The following is a 17,330-nucleotide window of genomic DNA, read 5'->3' as shown; positions in this document are numbered from 1 at the left end:
AATATTGATAAAAATTGATTAAAGAAAGGGAATCTTGTCCTCCACCGGCCAGAAAGAATAAAGTAAACAAGTTGCTCGTTGGATTCGATTCCCAATTTGGCCAATGAAATATATAAGCATAGAATATTTACAACCGTTTCCTTTGAGATCATACCTTTAATCAATATATCGTGCATGGTGCAACGCAAAATATCTATACAATCGTTGATATTGAAATTAATTAGCAGCTCAAGTCAGAAACTGAAAATTAATTAAACATATATGGCAAAACCGTCATTTTCTTCCCCTTAGCACAAAATACTAAAATAAGTGTCCCCTTATATATTTAGGAGTTGGAATAGAGAACACAAAAGTAAATGCAGGCTAAAACTATTTGTGACCTTTGGAATTTGCTTTATTTAGAGTATTCTTGTAAGCACAACAACCAATGAGATAAACCCAGATGAGAATCACTAAAGTTATGATGAGAATGAGAATAGATTTCCTCCACTCTTTTCTGACATTCCCTAGTAGGCCAGCTTTGCAAGAATCACAGCTGTAGCATAATTGACTTGGATCATTGCTCCAGATAGAGCAATCAGTATCTACTATTGCATGTGTTGGGTTAATCCACAGGGTTGGGTTCATATACTGATATTCACAAATAGTTGGAGGTTTACAACATCCTGACTGAAATATAGTTAATCGAAGAAAAAAGCAAGTGTTAGAAGACAATGGGAATATATATGACACGCAATTAATAAAAGCTGAAAAACCTTCTAGATTAACGTGTTTAGCTCAATTCGTTTTTAATTAGTTAATAGGTATTTCCTCAATTGAAATAAGGTAGGTTGATTTCTCGTAGAACCTCATGAAATATATAAAAGATGCTTACATTGTCGATTCTATATTTATCCTTCTTCTCTCTATATGTACATAATTAAATAAAAATATTTCCATTTATACAACTATACACTTAACATCCAAATAAATCTCCTTCATGTTTATTTATTTACTAGGTGGCTATGCCGTGCTACGAACGGACTAATGTTGATCCTTGAAAATTTTATTATATGTCAATTCTATCATTTAATTAAAACTTTCATTTGTTTGGCTGATAAATTTTTAGTTAGATATATATTATTATATTTAAAATAATGAAATTTGTATAAGAATATTTTAAGTTGTTAATATGACACCCATATAATTTTGAGAGACAATCAAATTTTTTTATATTTTTTAAAAAAATATTTAAAATTGTTAATTATTGTCGTTTATATTACTTTTTCACATAGTAATTATCACATATATAATAAAATATTTTAAATTAGTTAATTATTGTAATTTAGAATATCTTTTATGCAATTTTCAAATAATACATGTTACTTTTCTTGCCCAAATTTTTATGTCATTGATAGTCAATTATATTTAAAAAAGAATTTAAGTTTTTAATTATTGAGATTTATAATTCCATTTTTTCTATTTCAATTTAAGTGGCACTTATAGAATTTTGAGAGCCAACTTAATATTTTATATCTTTTAAATTTTTAAGTTGTTAATTATTATGATTAATATATTTTTATCTTTTGAAATCTATAATAGATTAATTATTTTTTAGATATTTTAAGTTATTAACTATTATAATTTATAATAGTTTTTATATAATTTTCAAATAATATATGTTACTCTCCTTGACCAAACTTTCATGGCATTAATAGTCAATTATATTTTTAAAATAATTTATTTTTTAATTATTGTGATTTATATTATAATTTTTTTGTCTTCCAATTTAAGTGACACAATGCTTAGATGGTCATAATAATTAATCAGAGGTGATATAATAAATTAATGATTGAAGCGGTGAAACAGACATATCTTAAATAACGTATAATAATTAATTAGAAGTAATATAGAAAAATTATTATAAAAGTACTTGTTAAAAATATTTAAGTGGGTCTTAATAAGACATCAAGTTAATATTGAATATTATTAATTTTTTAATATTTAGATGACTTATAATAATTAATTAGGAGTGATATAGTAAAATTATAATTGAAAGATCTGAAGCAGACATGTCATAAAAGTCTATTTTATTTTTTTATTAAATACTATTAATTTTTTAAATACATAAATAACATATAATAATTAATTAGGAGTGATATAGTAAAATTACAGAGAAATCAGCAAGCAAGCATGTCGACGGTCTCCTGCCTGCTCACTGTGACTTCTAATATTCTCTTATACAGATGTGACAGTGAGCAGGCAAGAGACCGTTGTCATGTTTGCTTGTCGTTATTTCACCTGCTTGCTCCGTGATTTTACTATATCACCCCTAATTAATTATTATATGTCATTTATGTATTAAAAAATTAATAATATTTAATTAAAAAATAAAAAAATATTTATGACATATTTGTTTTAGTTGTTTCAACTGTTTCAACCATAATTTTATTATATCCACTCCTGATTAATTATTATAAGTTATTTAAGCATTAAAAAATTAATAATATTTAATGTTAAATTAACTTGACATTTTATATGAGCCCACTTAATTTTTTTATACAAATACATTTATAGTAATTTTGCTATATAACTTCTAATTAATTATTATAAGTCATTTAAAATATGTCTTCTTTGTTGTTTCTAACCATCTAAGCATTGCGTCGCTTAAATTGGAATACATGAAAAAAAAATTATAAATCACAAAATTAAGAAAACTAAATTATTTTTAAAAATGTAATAGACTATCAATGCCACAAAAGTTTGGTCAAGGAGGGTAACTTATATTATTTGAAAATTATATAATGATTATTATAAATTATAATAGTTAACAATTTAAAATATCTATAAAAAAAATTAATAATCACAACAATTAACAACTTACAAAAATTAAAATATATAAAATATTTCGTTGACTCTCAAAATTATATCAGTGTCGCTTAAATTGAAATAGAAAAAGAAGAATTATAAATCACAATAATTAAAACTTAAATATTTTTAAAATATAATTTATTATCAGTACCTCAAAAATTTGGACCAGGATAGTGACATGTATTATTTTAAAATTACATAAAATATATTCTAAAATACAATAATGAACTAACTTAAAATATTTTATCATATATTTGATAATTACTATTTGAAAAGTATTATAAATCACAATAATTAACAACTGTAAATATTAAAAAAAAAAATTATTGTCTCTCAAAATTATATGAGTGTCATATTAACAACCTAAAATATTTTTATACATATTTCATTAATCTAAATAATATAATATATGCTTAACTAAGAATTTATCAACCAAACAAATAAAAAATTTAATTCAATGATAATATATATATATATATATATATATATATATATATATGTATGTATGTATGTATTATAACGAAGAGGACGAAGCACAAGAGGAAGCCACGTGGCAAGCTATTGTTAAGCCACGCTGCAATTCTAAGACAAAACTATTAAGTGTTGTAATAAAAATTTTGTAATAAAGAATATTAAAAATTTGAATTTGAAAATAAAAGAGGAAAAAAAAGGAGTCCTAACTAAGCTCTAAAATTGAATTTGAAATATGTTATTATTCTTTAAAAAAAATATTATCCTTCTTTTAAAAAAAAAATTATTATATTAAAAATAGAAATCATGCTTAAGGTGTTCTAAATGACTTTTACTATTTCAAACTTATCTCTTTTAAAATTTAAATTCTATAAATTATAAAAAGTATTTAAATATAATTTAATTACATATTAATAAAAGATAAAAATATTATTAAAATAATAATAATAATAATTAGTAGTATAGTAATATGAGCAGTTGGGTTAGTACGTAGTATGTAGAAGTAGGATAATAATAATAATAATAATAATAAGAATAATAATAATATTAATAATAATAATTTTTAAATTAAAGATGGACTCTAGGCCCTTTTATTTAAAAAGTCCAAAAACCCAAACCTATTACTAAATCGAGTCTAAGGTTACCAGTCCAAAAGATAAAAAGAAAATTAAACAATTAAATCAAATTGGAAAGTGGAAATAATAATAATAATAATAATAATAATAATTAAAACACTATTAAAAACACGTTAAAACACTATAGAAACACTATTAAGAATTTTTAAAGTGTCAGTTCCCTACCGCTTAGTGCGTTGACAGATGAACAAATGATTAGTCTCACGGCTGCCGGCTGTGGGGATACCTTGGGAAACCAAAAAAAAAAGAATTTTTAAAGTGTCTTTTTTTTGGTGTGTAAATCAATTAAATGAGTTTGAATTCCTAATAAAATGTTAATTATGTATTTTTCAAGTTTGAATGTAACTTCTCCAATGATTTTCTATTTTTAAAATTTTAAAATTCTAAATTTTAGATAATGATAAGTTAGAATCTTATCTTTTCTAACAAATTGATATGTGACATATTTAAATTTTGAATTTGACTGAAATTTTGGCTGACATAAATATCCATTTTTGTAACCTCCTATATATATCTCATTCAATACATATAGTATCATTTAAGCGTTCTTCCATTCTTCTTTTTTTTTTGTCAGATACAATTATTTTCATATTTAGATTGTATTTATCTCGAAAAAATTTATATGATCATTTTATTCACAAGAATATTTTCATTATTGTTATTGAAATTATCTTTGAATAACTATCAAAGTATGTTGATGTTTGATTTAGCTTTTAATTTTTTTTTATTGTTATTTATGATTAACATTATATTTAATTTTTGTCACAGATATATCTACCATAGCTAAAAAAAATTACAGGTAATGCTCATCATATTTGTTTTATTAATTATCAATGTATATTTTGAGTTATTTTATTATTATTATTATTATTATTTATGATTAATATTTTATTTTTTGAAACAAATGTACCTACCATGGATTAAAAAAAAAAAAAAGGTAATGCTCATTAGATTTCTCTGAATAGATTAGAAAGGTATGTTCTCATACTTGATTAAATTTTATAGTAACTTTACTGTTTTTGTGATTAACACTATATTTATTTTTTGCACAGATGTATCCAAGGAAGCTGAAATTTTCACAAATCTTATGCATATAAATCTGTCCAAAATGCAAAATGAATATTTGAGAAATCAGCAAGTACAATTAAGAGTTGAAATATACAAAAAAAAGTTATCAAACTATTTGTGTAAGGAATGAATGCAAATATTTTTATGTGTTCAAATATAATATATTTCTATATCAGATTTACATATCCACTCTATTTTAAGAAGGTTATAAAAAAAGATTTATATGCATTTAAATATTGCAATTGATTTATTCTTTCATCAGTTTACTTGAAAATCTATATTTATATATAAAAATATTTACTAATTTTATTTGTTGTTTATATTTTTTAAAATCACACAACTGAAATCTCGATAAACAACAAGTCACATGAGCATTATAATATAAAAATTAATTAACTTAAATTTAAATTCAATATTTTATATTTTGAAATATAAGATAAGAAGATTTAATTACTTATAAAGTGTAGCCTAAAAATAAGTGTATTAAAAAATATGCTAGAGTAGTGATAGTTTTAGTAGTAGCAGTTAGGGGTGTACATAGGTCAGGTTGTTTCGGTTTTTATTAAAAAAAAAATAAACCAATCATGTCGGTTTATTAAAACTATAAACCAAATCAAACCAACATAAAATTGGTTTTTTCGGTTTTGGTTTTAGTCGGTTTTTTCGGGATTTTCAGTTTTTTTTGGGTTTTTTTAAATAATATTTAGTTTTTACAATTATATTGTGATTAGATCAAATATGTTTTCACTCATGTGCTAATGAAAAATCATAATTATGAAAAAATGAGGAGCGGAAAACTCTCTTGAAACTAAAAAGTGAGATGAAGAATAAAAAGTTTAGGTTTTAAGTTTATATTGGGTTTTGGATCATTTAATTAGCAATTAATGGATAAATATTACAACTTAAAGGCCCAAATCTATATATATATCTACATCTACTTTCAAATTATTGGAAATTAATAAAACTAGTTGAAAAATTATTTAAAAAGTAGTTTATAATTAATATTTTATGTATAAAAAAGTTAGAATATTATATGTATACTATATTAAAAGTGTGAAGGGCCTTAAAAATGACGTTTGAACTTTTTGCCCTTCATTAGAAGCCTCTGCAATAGATAAAAATATCTTTTTACTATTTTTCTTAATTTATTATTTAATTAGATTAAAGACTCCTAAAAAATATGAAAAGGATTTAATAACTCCTAAAATATATAGAAAAAATCCTAATAAACTAAAAACTTCTAGTACTTCATGATTTAAAATTATAAAGAAGAATAAGTAGAATACTATGAATAAAATTGTAGGACAAGTCAAAGTTAAAAAAGGAAGAAATCATTGTGCACGTAAAAAAATAAAGGCGGAAAAACTTATATTTAATTATATGATTTATAAAAGGAAAACTTGATAAATAGAATAAATTTAATTTATTGTTCCTACGCATGAGTTTTAGGATTTAATAACATATATTTGTTGATTTTGATTATTTAATCTGGTAATATTTAGTACTTCTAAAAATAGAATTTTGCCTTATCTAAAAAATATTATTTATAATTCTATTTAAGTAATATTTTGGATCAAAATTTATACAAAACAAATTCTTATATTGTACTTTTGCTTTTTATTTTAGTTTTGATTCACGTGTTTTCTTACTATCATTATCATCATCCCTTTTACCTTTATTTTTTTCTTTTAAATCATACCTTTAATGATTATATATGAAGAATAATAATCAACAATTGACATTGATTCTCTTTTTTGATAATTTCTTGTGTTTCTCTTTTAGTTGAAAGTTTCTAATCGAAAAATTGGATAAGTATGTTGCCGTTGAATGAAGTTGTCAAAAATCAAAGGTTCATTGCTCTTTTTTCTTTAACTTTCTTTGCTCAATCGTGACATAATTTTGATTATCGTGACATAAAAAGGGCCCCAATCCTATTTTTTTAAAAAAAATATATCAGGGTCACGAATTAGGATAGGAGGTTAAATTCTTTTTTATTTATGAGTCATGTTTTTTATAATATCGTGATACGGGTCAAAGAGGCATCTTATCACTCGAGGACATGAAAACATGAAGGAAGACCCTAGCTTTTGGGTCTGCCTAACCAAGGAACAAGCTTTGAAGTTTAGAGAATAAGTCCCAATACTCCAAAAATGTCCAAAAAGCCAATCCCCTTTGTTTGGGCTCATTAAGGGCCTTTTGGTCATTTATGTAACAAGTGTTGCCCTATCCTATAAATAGAACAATTAGGTCATTTTATCATTTTGACTTTGATGATATGTTTTGAGAGCACCATAGAGTGTCTTGCAAGGTGGAATCCTTGTGGCAAGGTGAAATCCTTATGGGAAGGTGGAATCCTTGTGTTGGTATTGCTTAAAAACGTTAGTTGCTTGGGGATTCCAGTTCCCTTGAGGTCACGTAAGATATAGATTTATGTTGTGTGTGGTATTAAAGGTCCAAGAGTGAAATAAGTTCTTGGGTTGTTAATATTACATCTCCACTTGTCTATCTTTCTATCTTACTTTGTTCTAATCGTTAGTGTTCTTGTTCTAGTATTGTAACCCGTGATTTGTTGTCATTGTTATATCCTTGTTGTTGTTTATCTGGTTTTCATATTATTGTTGTTAATCTTACTTTGGGTTGGCTGTTTTGGTGTTAAAACACACCATTTATCTCGTCATTGTTGTTGTTATTATTAAATTCGAGTGTGGTCTATAAACGGTCCTTGAATCTTTGGATTTGTGGACTATTTTGAGTGTGTTTTCTTGTCTTCTTGATAATTTCGGTATCATTTGGTATCAAAGCCATCTTTGGTTTTGTTCCTACAACACCAATCTTGGCCCCCTTGGTTGAAAATTAAAAAAAAAGGTTGAAAATTGAAATTTCCAGAAAATTACAAAACTATCCATTTGGTGTTCTTGGCCGAAAATTGTGTTCTTGTTGTGTATTGGCCATGAATTTTTGTTTGTTTAGTTGTTTCTAAGTGTTGGCTTTCTTGTTCACTAACACTTTGAGTCTAAAATCTAAACTTGACTTGAACTTGTTAGAGTTGTTGTTGTGAACTTGAAGAGTGGACGAATGTTGTTGTTCATTGTGGTTTTAATCGTGACTTGTTGGCATTGTTGTTGTTATAGGTGGACTTTTGGATTGTTGAGTTCTTGGTGGTTGATGAAGATGTTCTTGATATTCTTACAACCTTCATAACTTGATGAATAAAGTGACTACTAGATCTTAAAAAGGTGAGGGAAAAAAGGTGAAAACTTGTTAGTCTTGTAAGACTTGCAATCATCTATCAACTAGTCAATCACTTCTCAACAACTTTTCTTGTTTTAAGGACCTTGTTTTAGAGAACTAGTGCAAAAAGTCAGGTCTTCTATTCTTTTGAATTTGAAGAGGATTTCAAGACTTGTTTCCCTCCAAAACAATTCCCACAATTTCCAAATCACCAATTGTTCAAGACTTCCAATTTTGGAAAATAAAAAATTGCAAGGCCACAACCAATATGTGACCGCCACATCACTGTTACTGTTCACACAACAAGTTTTGGCTCAAATTTGAATTTTCTTAGTTTCTTATTGTTGGTTCCTAGTTTCGTTTGTTGACTCTAATAACTAATCGACAAGCTAGTACTCCTCTACTAGATTGTAAATTAGTTTTTGAATATGCTTCTTCGTGTTAACGTTGTTTGTTTTGTGCTTTTCTCGTTTTTGAGTCGTAGTATCTTTTGGTTCAAGTTTGTACATTACTTGTTTGAGTCGTTTCAAACAAGAATCTACTCTAACCTCGAGCCACAATTGGGACCAAGTAACCTCATTGGAGTATAAACGAGTTATCAACGCTTGTGAGACCAATAGAGTGAAAATGTCAAAGTGTGAAAGTGAGGAATTGTGGACTGTTTTAAGTCGACTTTTGGACTGAATTTTGCTAACATTAACATGTTATTATTTTTATTATGTTTTAGTGTTCTTAATAGGTACTATTACATCGGGAAATGTGACTATGAGCGATTTAATGGCTGCCATAATGGGTATGAAACATGACCTTAGTAGTCGAATGGAGAGAATGGAACGAATAATGGACCGAGTGGAAGGAAAAATGAAAGGGATGGAAATCTCTCTTTGCAAGGAGTTAGATAACTTGATAGAGCAACCAAGCTTTCCTAATCAAGTTCCCGTGAGTGGACATGCTCCACATAAGCTACAAGGTAATTAAACTAACTCTTGTACTCTAGTGAATGAGGCTAGTATCCAACTAAGTGTGGATGATAGTTTGCCTTTAGGTGAGCTGAATGTGTCTCCATTTGGTGATGATAATGTACAACTTGATATTGTGGAAACACTAGTTGATCCATCTAGTGTTGAAGCCATTGTGGCAAGTGATAGTACATTGTCTTATGGAAGTCATGAAGACCAACTTGTGTGTGAAAATGGTGATCTTGAACATGTTGGCTGATTGACTAAAGATGAACCTCTAGTTGTTTTTGTTGTAGATCATGTTAGTATAGAGGGTGTCAATAAGTGTAATGGTGGTAGTCTTGGGGAAAGAAAGTATGTCCTCCACCCGTGTCCATGGACACTCTACCCCTTTAATCCCGGTGACCATTTGAAATATTATATTGATTCTTTTCAAACCATATTCGGGAATGACGTGTATGCATTGTGTGGGCATGGTTATGTTGATGCTAAGCATGTCTTGTATGTATTTCAGGTTTCCTGTGATTGGTGTGTCATTTTTGAGAACCCGAGGGATGTTTGGTTATATGTGAAATTTGAGCCACCTTGGCATGATGCTATGATTGATTACACTAATCCTAACCCTCACACCTTGAGGAACTTGTGTTTGCTTGTCCTTCCTATTATTTTGCAAGGTTCGAATTTGAGGACGAATCCTTTCTAAGGAAGGGAGGATGCTACGAGTCAACAAGGTATCTTAGCACTCGAAGACATGAAGACGTGAGGGAAGACCCGAGCTTGTGGGGCTGCCTAACCAAACAACAAGCTTTGAAGTTTAAAGAACAAGTCCCAACACTCCAAAGCTGTCCAAGAAGTCAATCCCCTTTGTTTGGGCTCATTAAGGGCCTTTTGGTCATTTATGTAACAAGTGTTGCCCTAGCCTATAAATAGAACAATTAGGTCATTTTGTCATTTAGATTTTGATGATATATTTTGAGAGCACCATATAGTGTCTTGCAAGGTGGAATCCTTGTGTTGGTAGCTTGCTTAGAAACGTTGGTTGCTTGGGGATTTCGGTTCCCTTGAGGTCACATAAGAGATAGGCTTATGTTGTGTGTGGTATTAAAGGTCCAAGAGTGGAATAAGCTCTTGGATTATTAATATTATATCTCCATTTATCTATCTTTTTATCTTTACTTTGTTCTAATTGTTGGTGTTCTTGTTCTAGTATTGTAACCCGTGACTTGTTGTCATTGTTATATCCTTATTGTTGTTTATCTGGTTTTCATATTGTTGTTGTTAATCTTACTTTGGGTTGGCTGTTTCGGTGTTAAAACACACCCTTTATCTCGTCATTGTTGTTGTTATTTTTGAATCCGAGTGTGGTCTCTAAACGGTCCTTGAATCTTCTGATTTGTGGACTGTTTTGAGTGTGTTTTTTTGTCTTCTTGATAATTTCGGTATCATATCATAACTTTTATGTACAATTCAACCACTATAGAAATCCATATTATTTGTAAGTGAGACATATTAATTGTTATTTATGTTAAAGAAAATCGTACTACTAATTTATGAGAATAACATAAAAAAGGCGGTTATGAAATTTCAAAGAACAAAACAAAATCGAAGAAAAAAAGTTGTTTGTAGTCTAGTCATTTTTACCAATATCACATTATGCATTGTACCTTTCTCTATCAAAGGTTGGATTTGATTGAGTTGGTTTTAGTTTATATGTGAATGTCTTGGTTGCTTGTAACCACATGTGGATATTTGATCTTCATAATCTAAATTTAAAGATTTGATGATATGCAACCACATACAAATGTAGATGTAGGAATTCAACTAAATCTAATTCAAATATTTACTTAAAAAATCTGACTATATAGATTTAAGATATGAACACGAAAATTCGACTGATATTTATGTAAGGAGGAGGATCTGAATGCTTATATATCAAAGGTTGTTATTCAACATTCTTCATCACAAATTTTTAAGGTATTATTCTCTCAATTATTTTTTCCTTCGACAACATTGCATTATTTTCTCTAGGAATATTTCTTTTATCATCTTTTGTGCATGCAATTGATAAGGTTTTAATTTTACTGTTGTGTCCAATTTTAGTCTTTTTTTGGCATAAGATTTGTAAGCAAGCAATGTTATTATAATTAGATATCTTTGTAAAAATTTATAATCCACTCTATTTGAGTATATTACTATTTAAATTTTTATAATAAAGTTATATATAAATATCTATATAAGCTTTCGCAATAGACAAAATTATCTAATTTTAAATAATCAAAGGTTACACGTGCAAGACACGTGCGGTATATATATATATTTTGTCAGTTTGATTCAGGTTCGGTTTGATTTTTTTTTTTGTCAACACCAAACCAAACCAAGAATGGTTGATTTTTTTTTCTAACGCCAAACCAATCAAACCAAACCATAGGTCATTTTTTTCTCGGTTTGGTTTGATTCGTCAGTTCAGTTTGACTTGACGGTTTAGTCTGTACATCCCTAGTAGCAGTGGTAGTAATATGAGTAGAAAAACAACAACAACTACTACTATTTTATTATTATTATTATCACTTATCTTAAATATTTATCTCAATACAATTATATAACTTATAATATAAATATACATATTTTAAAGAAAAATAGAATAAAGAGAATAAGAAAGTAATCTTCTTTTAATAATTTTGTGATAGCTTTTGAATTTAAAAGATTAGAAATATTTGAATTTAAATTTAAAAAATTTAAAAGAGAATAGAAAATACATGATTTTGATTTTTTCTTTTGGGTGGGTTTTCAACCAGGTTGGGTGGGTTTGGGGGGGGGGGGGGTGAATATGAGGAGAGGGGCGTAAATAGTTTTTGATTTTGTTTCATTATCAAATATGTAAATAAAATTTTGTATTATTAGTACTATTGTCAAAATTACTTATACAAAAAAATCATTCGAATTAAAATATTATTGTGATCACTTATTTTATCTTTCTAACATTTAATATATTTGAAAAATTCTATAAGTATATGTAAGTCCATAATATATATCAAAAGAGAAGAACATTATATAATATTAAAAATAATCAAAAAAAATATTGATAAGTAGAAAAATGTATTTAAAATATTCAATTGAGATGAGTAGGGGAGAAGAGAAAGTTGAGTATTCAAGTTAAAGAAAGTTATTTGGTTTAAAACAAGATTAAAGGTAAATTAAAAATATATGAAATTACATATTAATACTATTTCCAAAATTACTTATACAAAAAAATCATTCGAATTAAAATATTATTGTGATAACTTATTTTATCTTCCTAACATTTAATATGTTTGAAAAATTCTATAAGTATATATGTAAGTCCATAATATATATTAAAAGAGAAGAGCATTATATAATGTTAAAAATAATCAAAAAAATATATTGATAAGTAGAAAAAGGTATTCAAAATATTCAATTGAGATGAGTAGGGGAGGAAAAGAAGTCGAATATGCAAGTTAAAAAAGTTATTTGGTTTAAAACAAGATTAAAGGTAGATAAAAAATATATGAAATTACATATTAAAAGTAGTTAGCTATCATACTAAAGAGTTCTAATTGGATTCTTAATGTTATCTATTCGTTTTTTAAATTTGAATTGGAGATACAATATCTTCTCAAAGATAAACTTATATATTTTTTTTAAATTATAGATACATTTAATTATTAGCTGTATTAAAAAGTATATCTAAATGTAATTTATTAAAATATTAAATAAAATATAAGAATATACTGCTACTACTAATCATAAATTGTAGCAGTAGTTTTATTACATAGTATATATGTATATTAGAAGTAGTACTTGGTATCTGTAGTAGTAGTATAATACAATTCATATATTAAATGAGAAAGTATTTTTTAAATTATAACAAGTAAAATTTTAAATTTTGTATGTCATGTAAAGCATCAATAAACAAAGAATTAAATGAACATTAGAATATAAGAATTTAAGTTACCTAGATTTAAATTTAATATCTTATAATTTGAAATGTAAGAGAAAAAAGTTCAGCTACCTAATATGTAACAAAAAATAATAATTCAATGTATTCTGGAGAAAATAATTAAAATATAGTATTTTTCTTACAAATATTGAAGGTTGGGGTGAGGGATAAGAATTTTGAATTAACTTTGAGAATATAATGACTAAATTAAATAAAAGAATTTCAGTAAAGAAATTCATTGAAATTCACAAATTACTATCCGTACATTTTATATTAAAAAAAAAATATAAAGTACATGATTAAACAAAATAAATTTATAATTTTATACTAAAAATTACTTGATAATTACATTAAGCAATTTGATAATTTAATAAAAGTCAATATTAACAATCGAATAATATTTGATAGTGAACAATGTAATAAAGAAAACTGCTGATCATTTTTATTTTTGATAATTATATGATTCATTACTTTTTTTCTTTTGATATGATTTGATTATGAGATTGTTTGGAGGAGAGATTGAGAGGGTTGAAGACGAAGGGTGTGGCGCAACGGAGTGATGGCGGCGAAGGGAGAATACATAATTCAACTAAATTAATTGAACTATGTAATTTTATGAATTATTTATTATAAAATGTATTCAATATATTAATTTAAAATATATTAATGTGATAATAAAAAATAATTTATCATTTCAAACTAATAAGATAACATTTCTAATGATTTATTTTTTAAAAAATATTCCGCACATCACGCGAATATCTATACTATTTATGCATAATACTCCCTCCGTTTAAAAAAGAATGACCTACTTTTCTTTTTAGTCCGTTTAAAAAATATTGACCCCTTTTTCTCTTTTGGCAATTCTTTAATTTCAACTATCCACGTGACATGTTTAGGATCACAAAATTAAAGGACATTTTGGTACATTTGATACAATTTTAATTTAAAGCCACAAGATTCGAAAGTTTTTTTTTTATTTTTTTAAACTCTATGTCAAGTCAAAGTAGATAATTCTTTTTTAAACGAAAAAAATATAAAATTTTTAAGAATCAACATTGAGCCGTGCGTGGGACGGCGTAGCCAACTAACAGGAGAATAAGTGATGGTGCTGAGCGGGGGAAAGGATAAAGTTATAAGACATCTGTCTGCGTAACACTAGACACTAGTCAAAGGGTCAAACAAGCATCTTGGAATTAAAAAAAAGAAGAAAACAAATGTCGCCAGAGGCAAAAGCTACTTTGTTACTTTTGTTTTTGCCTGTAACTTAATGTACAATGTAACTATTCCAGCCTGGTTAAGTGCTAAAGTCTCGGCAACATTCTATTCAGAAATAAGCTGCTTACGTGAACTATCCAACATTTACGTCCTAAAATATACTCTTTTTATGTGGACATTGTAAAAGAATAATTACATCAGATTACCTAAAATATTATTCTGAATAAATTTTCATAATAAATGAAGCAAGAAATATGATAGACAACAAGGTTCTAATTCAACACCTGAGATCAAGACGCAAATTAATTGTTAGTAAAAATAAATGTCATCCTCGCTAATAGTTGCTAATTCATAGCCATATATTTTGTCTATTTCAAATTAAAAGTTCTTTTCCTTTTTTGACAACTCTATAATTTCAATTTTCTGTGTGACATGTTTAAAATCATAAGCTTAACTAACATTTTTAGTACATTTTGCATATATTTAGTTTAAGGTCATAAAATTCAAGAGTGTATTCTTTTCAAATCAAAACCAAACAAATAAATTGAAATTGGGGAGTATCTAAAACATTCCACAAACACCAGATCCACCTAGTTCATTCTCTTCTTTGTGTATCTTGTTTGAAACATGGAACATCAAAGTAAATGAAGAGTACAAAGAATAGGTATGAATTTAATTACCTGAAGAGGTGAGAGATCAGCAGCAAAGAATTGTTCTGCGGTTACATACTGATAGTTAAGCTTAAGGCAAATAGCAGAATCAGCTAAACACGCCCTAATATTCCCCCAATTATCAGGGCCAGTAATATGATCCCTCAACCAGTGAGAAAACCCTTCAAGCCTGTACTCACGGTAAGCCCTTCCAGGCACCATATAAGCGCCAGTTGTGCCTGTGACAACAAAGGCAAGTACGAGGAGGACAAGGAGAAGGACGATAAGAAGGGCCATGCACACCAAGTAGACACCTAGAAGGCCTTCCTTTTTCCAGTAAGCTCCAATAAAGCCAGTCAAGGAAACCAACATTATGGCAATTCCAATGAAAACGACAGGCCATCGGAGCAAGTGGATGCATTCGTTGTCCGGCTTTGAAGCCAGCCAGGTGCCTGATGCGATTATAGGGATGGAGCACATGAATGCCAAGAAGTTCATGAAAGCTGTTAAGTTATTGCTCAAAGGCATGCTGCCTGTGTATGCCTTGTCTTTCCAATTCACACAAGAGGGGTACACCTTTTCATTTGGAAACTTGGTGGTGTGGAGGATGCGTCTATTCTGGCGAAGGGTTATATTGTTGGAGAGAGTAGCTCTGTTTATTTATAGTTTTGACTGCAAATAGTACGAAACTGTTCGTCAGAATAAAGATACCCAACAACAAAAGAGAAAAAAAATACACAAAAGAATAGCCACATCGAACCTATGTAGTCATGTTTTAGAGTTTTTATCGCATAACCCGTTATTTTTTTTACAACAGGGTTTAAAAAAGCCAATATACTATATTATATACCCTTTTTATTAAAGCAATATTGTGGGTTTTATTGATGAATAGCAAACAGTACAAAACAATGGTCCCAACGCCATTATTTGGTCACATACAAAACAAAACAAGATAAAATTTTCTGGTTGCCCAACTCGGTGACCCGAGTCCAATACCCCTCTACACATACCCTTTGTAGGGTTTCCAAAACCATAGTCCACTTTCCTACACAAAACCCTCCCATTTGAAGACTACGTTGCCGCCGCATATCAACACCAAGTTCATCGCCATTATCTTTTGGAATATCAATCTTTCTGGCTGATTTCCTCCATTTCTTGCTTTATCAGCTTGCACGGGTAATTTTTCTTCCTCTTTTGCCTTCTCTTTACTTTCTTATTGATTTGACTAACTCCTCTTCTTTCCAAGCTGAGCTATCCGGTGGATGGTGTATTTTCGCTGGAACACAATATTGGATCTGGTCTCCTGTTAGCTTACTCATTCATCTGGTACGTTGTGATACTGTACCCGACTACTCTATGTTCCATACCCGTCCTCTTCAATGTGCAGGTGGAGCTGGAATTAAGTGCATGGGTAGCTTCAATCCATCACTCCAAATGTTGGAAGTTCGAGCTCCAGGTTCTCAAAGCTTGATCTGACCTAAGATCCTCTCATTTTGCTGGGTCCTTTTTGTTGGTTGAAGTATATAGGCTAGATAGCATTTCACTCTTTTTTATGCATGTGAGGCTTTTGTAATTATAATTTGCAAAGAACACTATGCTTAGCCTTCCCAGCCTCACAATCCCTTGCTTGGTGATACTTTTAAGTAAGGGCATTGTATCTAGTCACTATTAATAAGCCTTCTTTTCAAGACTGTTGAATGTTGAACAACTATAGTTCCCATTATCTATTGCTCTATTAGCTGAGAAATTCACTTGTTTATTTCCTTCTCTTAATATATGTTGAAATTTATATGCTTTCCTACTATCAGAGACTCTATTTCCTCAACCTTGTCTGCAATACTCCATGGATGTGTCCATTCTTTTTGCATGACTTTGTATATCAAAGTGAGTCCATTTGGATGATTGCTTGATTATAATTTGCTTTGTTGAAGTATTTGTTTGCTTGTAGCATAACTGTTATTTCTGTCTGTACGCTAGTCGTATCCTTAATCTGACTCTATTCTGCATATAAAAAATTACCTTTCTCATCCCTTAATCAAAAGGTAGAAGAATTAGGTCCAGGATTACCCTTCGAAGCTCCATCAGTGTTAAATTTGATCCAATTACTTGGGAAACTCCCATAGAATCTTTACCACCTTTAGAGAAGGTGTATATATCTCCAACTCCCTCAGAATCCCTTGCCAACTGTTTGGAAAATCCTCTTTGTCTTTCTCACTTTTAGTACCATTAGCATGTTCCTGGTAACATTTATACTGAGTTTTAATCCATTATGACTTAATTTCACCTATTA

At 28.4% G+C, this 17,330-nt stretch overlaps 1 protein-coding gene and 1 long non-coding RNA gene across 2 annotated transcripts; one reads left to right on the top strand and one right to left on the bottom strand.

Moving 5' to 3' along the window:
• Positions 1-236: 236 nt before the first annotated feature.
• On the bottom strand, positions 237-15,850 carry LOC107870877 (tetraspanin-2). Its single transcript, XM_016717565.2, has 3 exons — positions 15,801-15,850; positions 15,071-15,712; positions 237-669 (listed from the first exon to the last, which is right to left on the bottom strand). Exons 2-3 carry the CDS (start codon positions 15,566-15,568, stop codon positions 370-372), a joined length of 798 nt encoding a protein of 265 aa, XP_016573051.1. The 5' UTR covers positions 15,569-15,712; positions 15,801-15,850; the 3' UTR covers positions 237-369.
• LOC124898908 lies at positions 15,708-16,726 on the top strand. Its single transcript, XR_007055812.1, has 2 exons — positions 15,708-16,216; positions 16,287-16,726. It is a non-coding gene; the product is annotated as an uncharacterized LOC124898908 (long non-coding RNA).
• The last annotated feature ends 604 nt before the right edge of the window (positions 16,727-17,330 follow it).

The sequence above is a fragment of the Capsicum annuum genome, chromosome 5 (genome assembly GCF_002878395.1).
Source record: "Capsicum annuum cultivar UCD-10X-F1 chromosome 5, UCD10Xv1.1, whole genome shotgun sequence".
NCBI lineage: Eukaryota > Viridiplantae > Streptophyta > Magnoliopsida > Solanales > Solanaceae > Capsicum > Capsicum annuum.
This window is presented reverse-complemented; position numbering and strand designations above follow the sequence as displayed.

Coding starts and splice junctions, on each gene's coding strand:
- LOC107870877 (XM_016717565.2), bottom strand. CDS start 15,568: ATGCCTTTGAGCAATAACTTAACAGCTTTCATGAACTTCTTGGCATTC. Junction 670..15,070: donor CTGATCTCTCACCTCTTCAG/GTAATTAAATTC, acceptor ACTATATTTCAG/TCAGGATGTTGTAAACCTCC.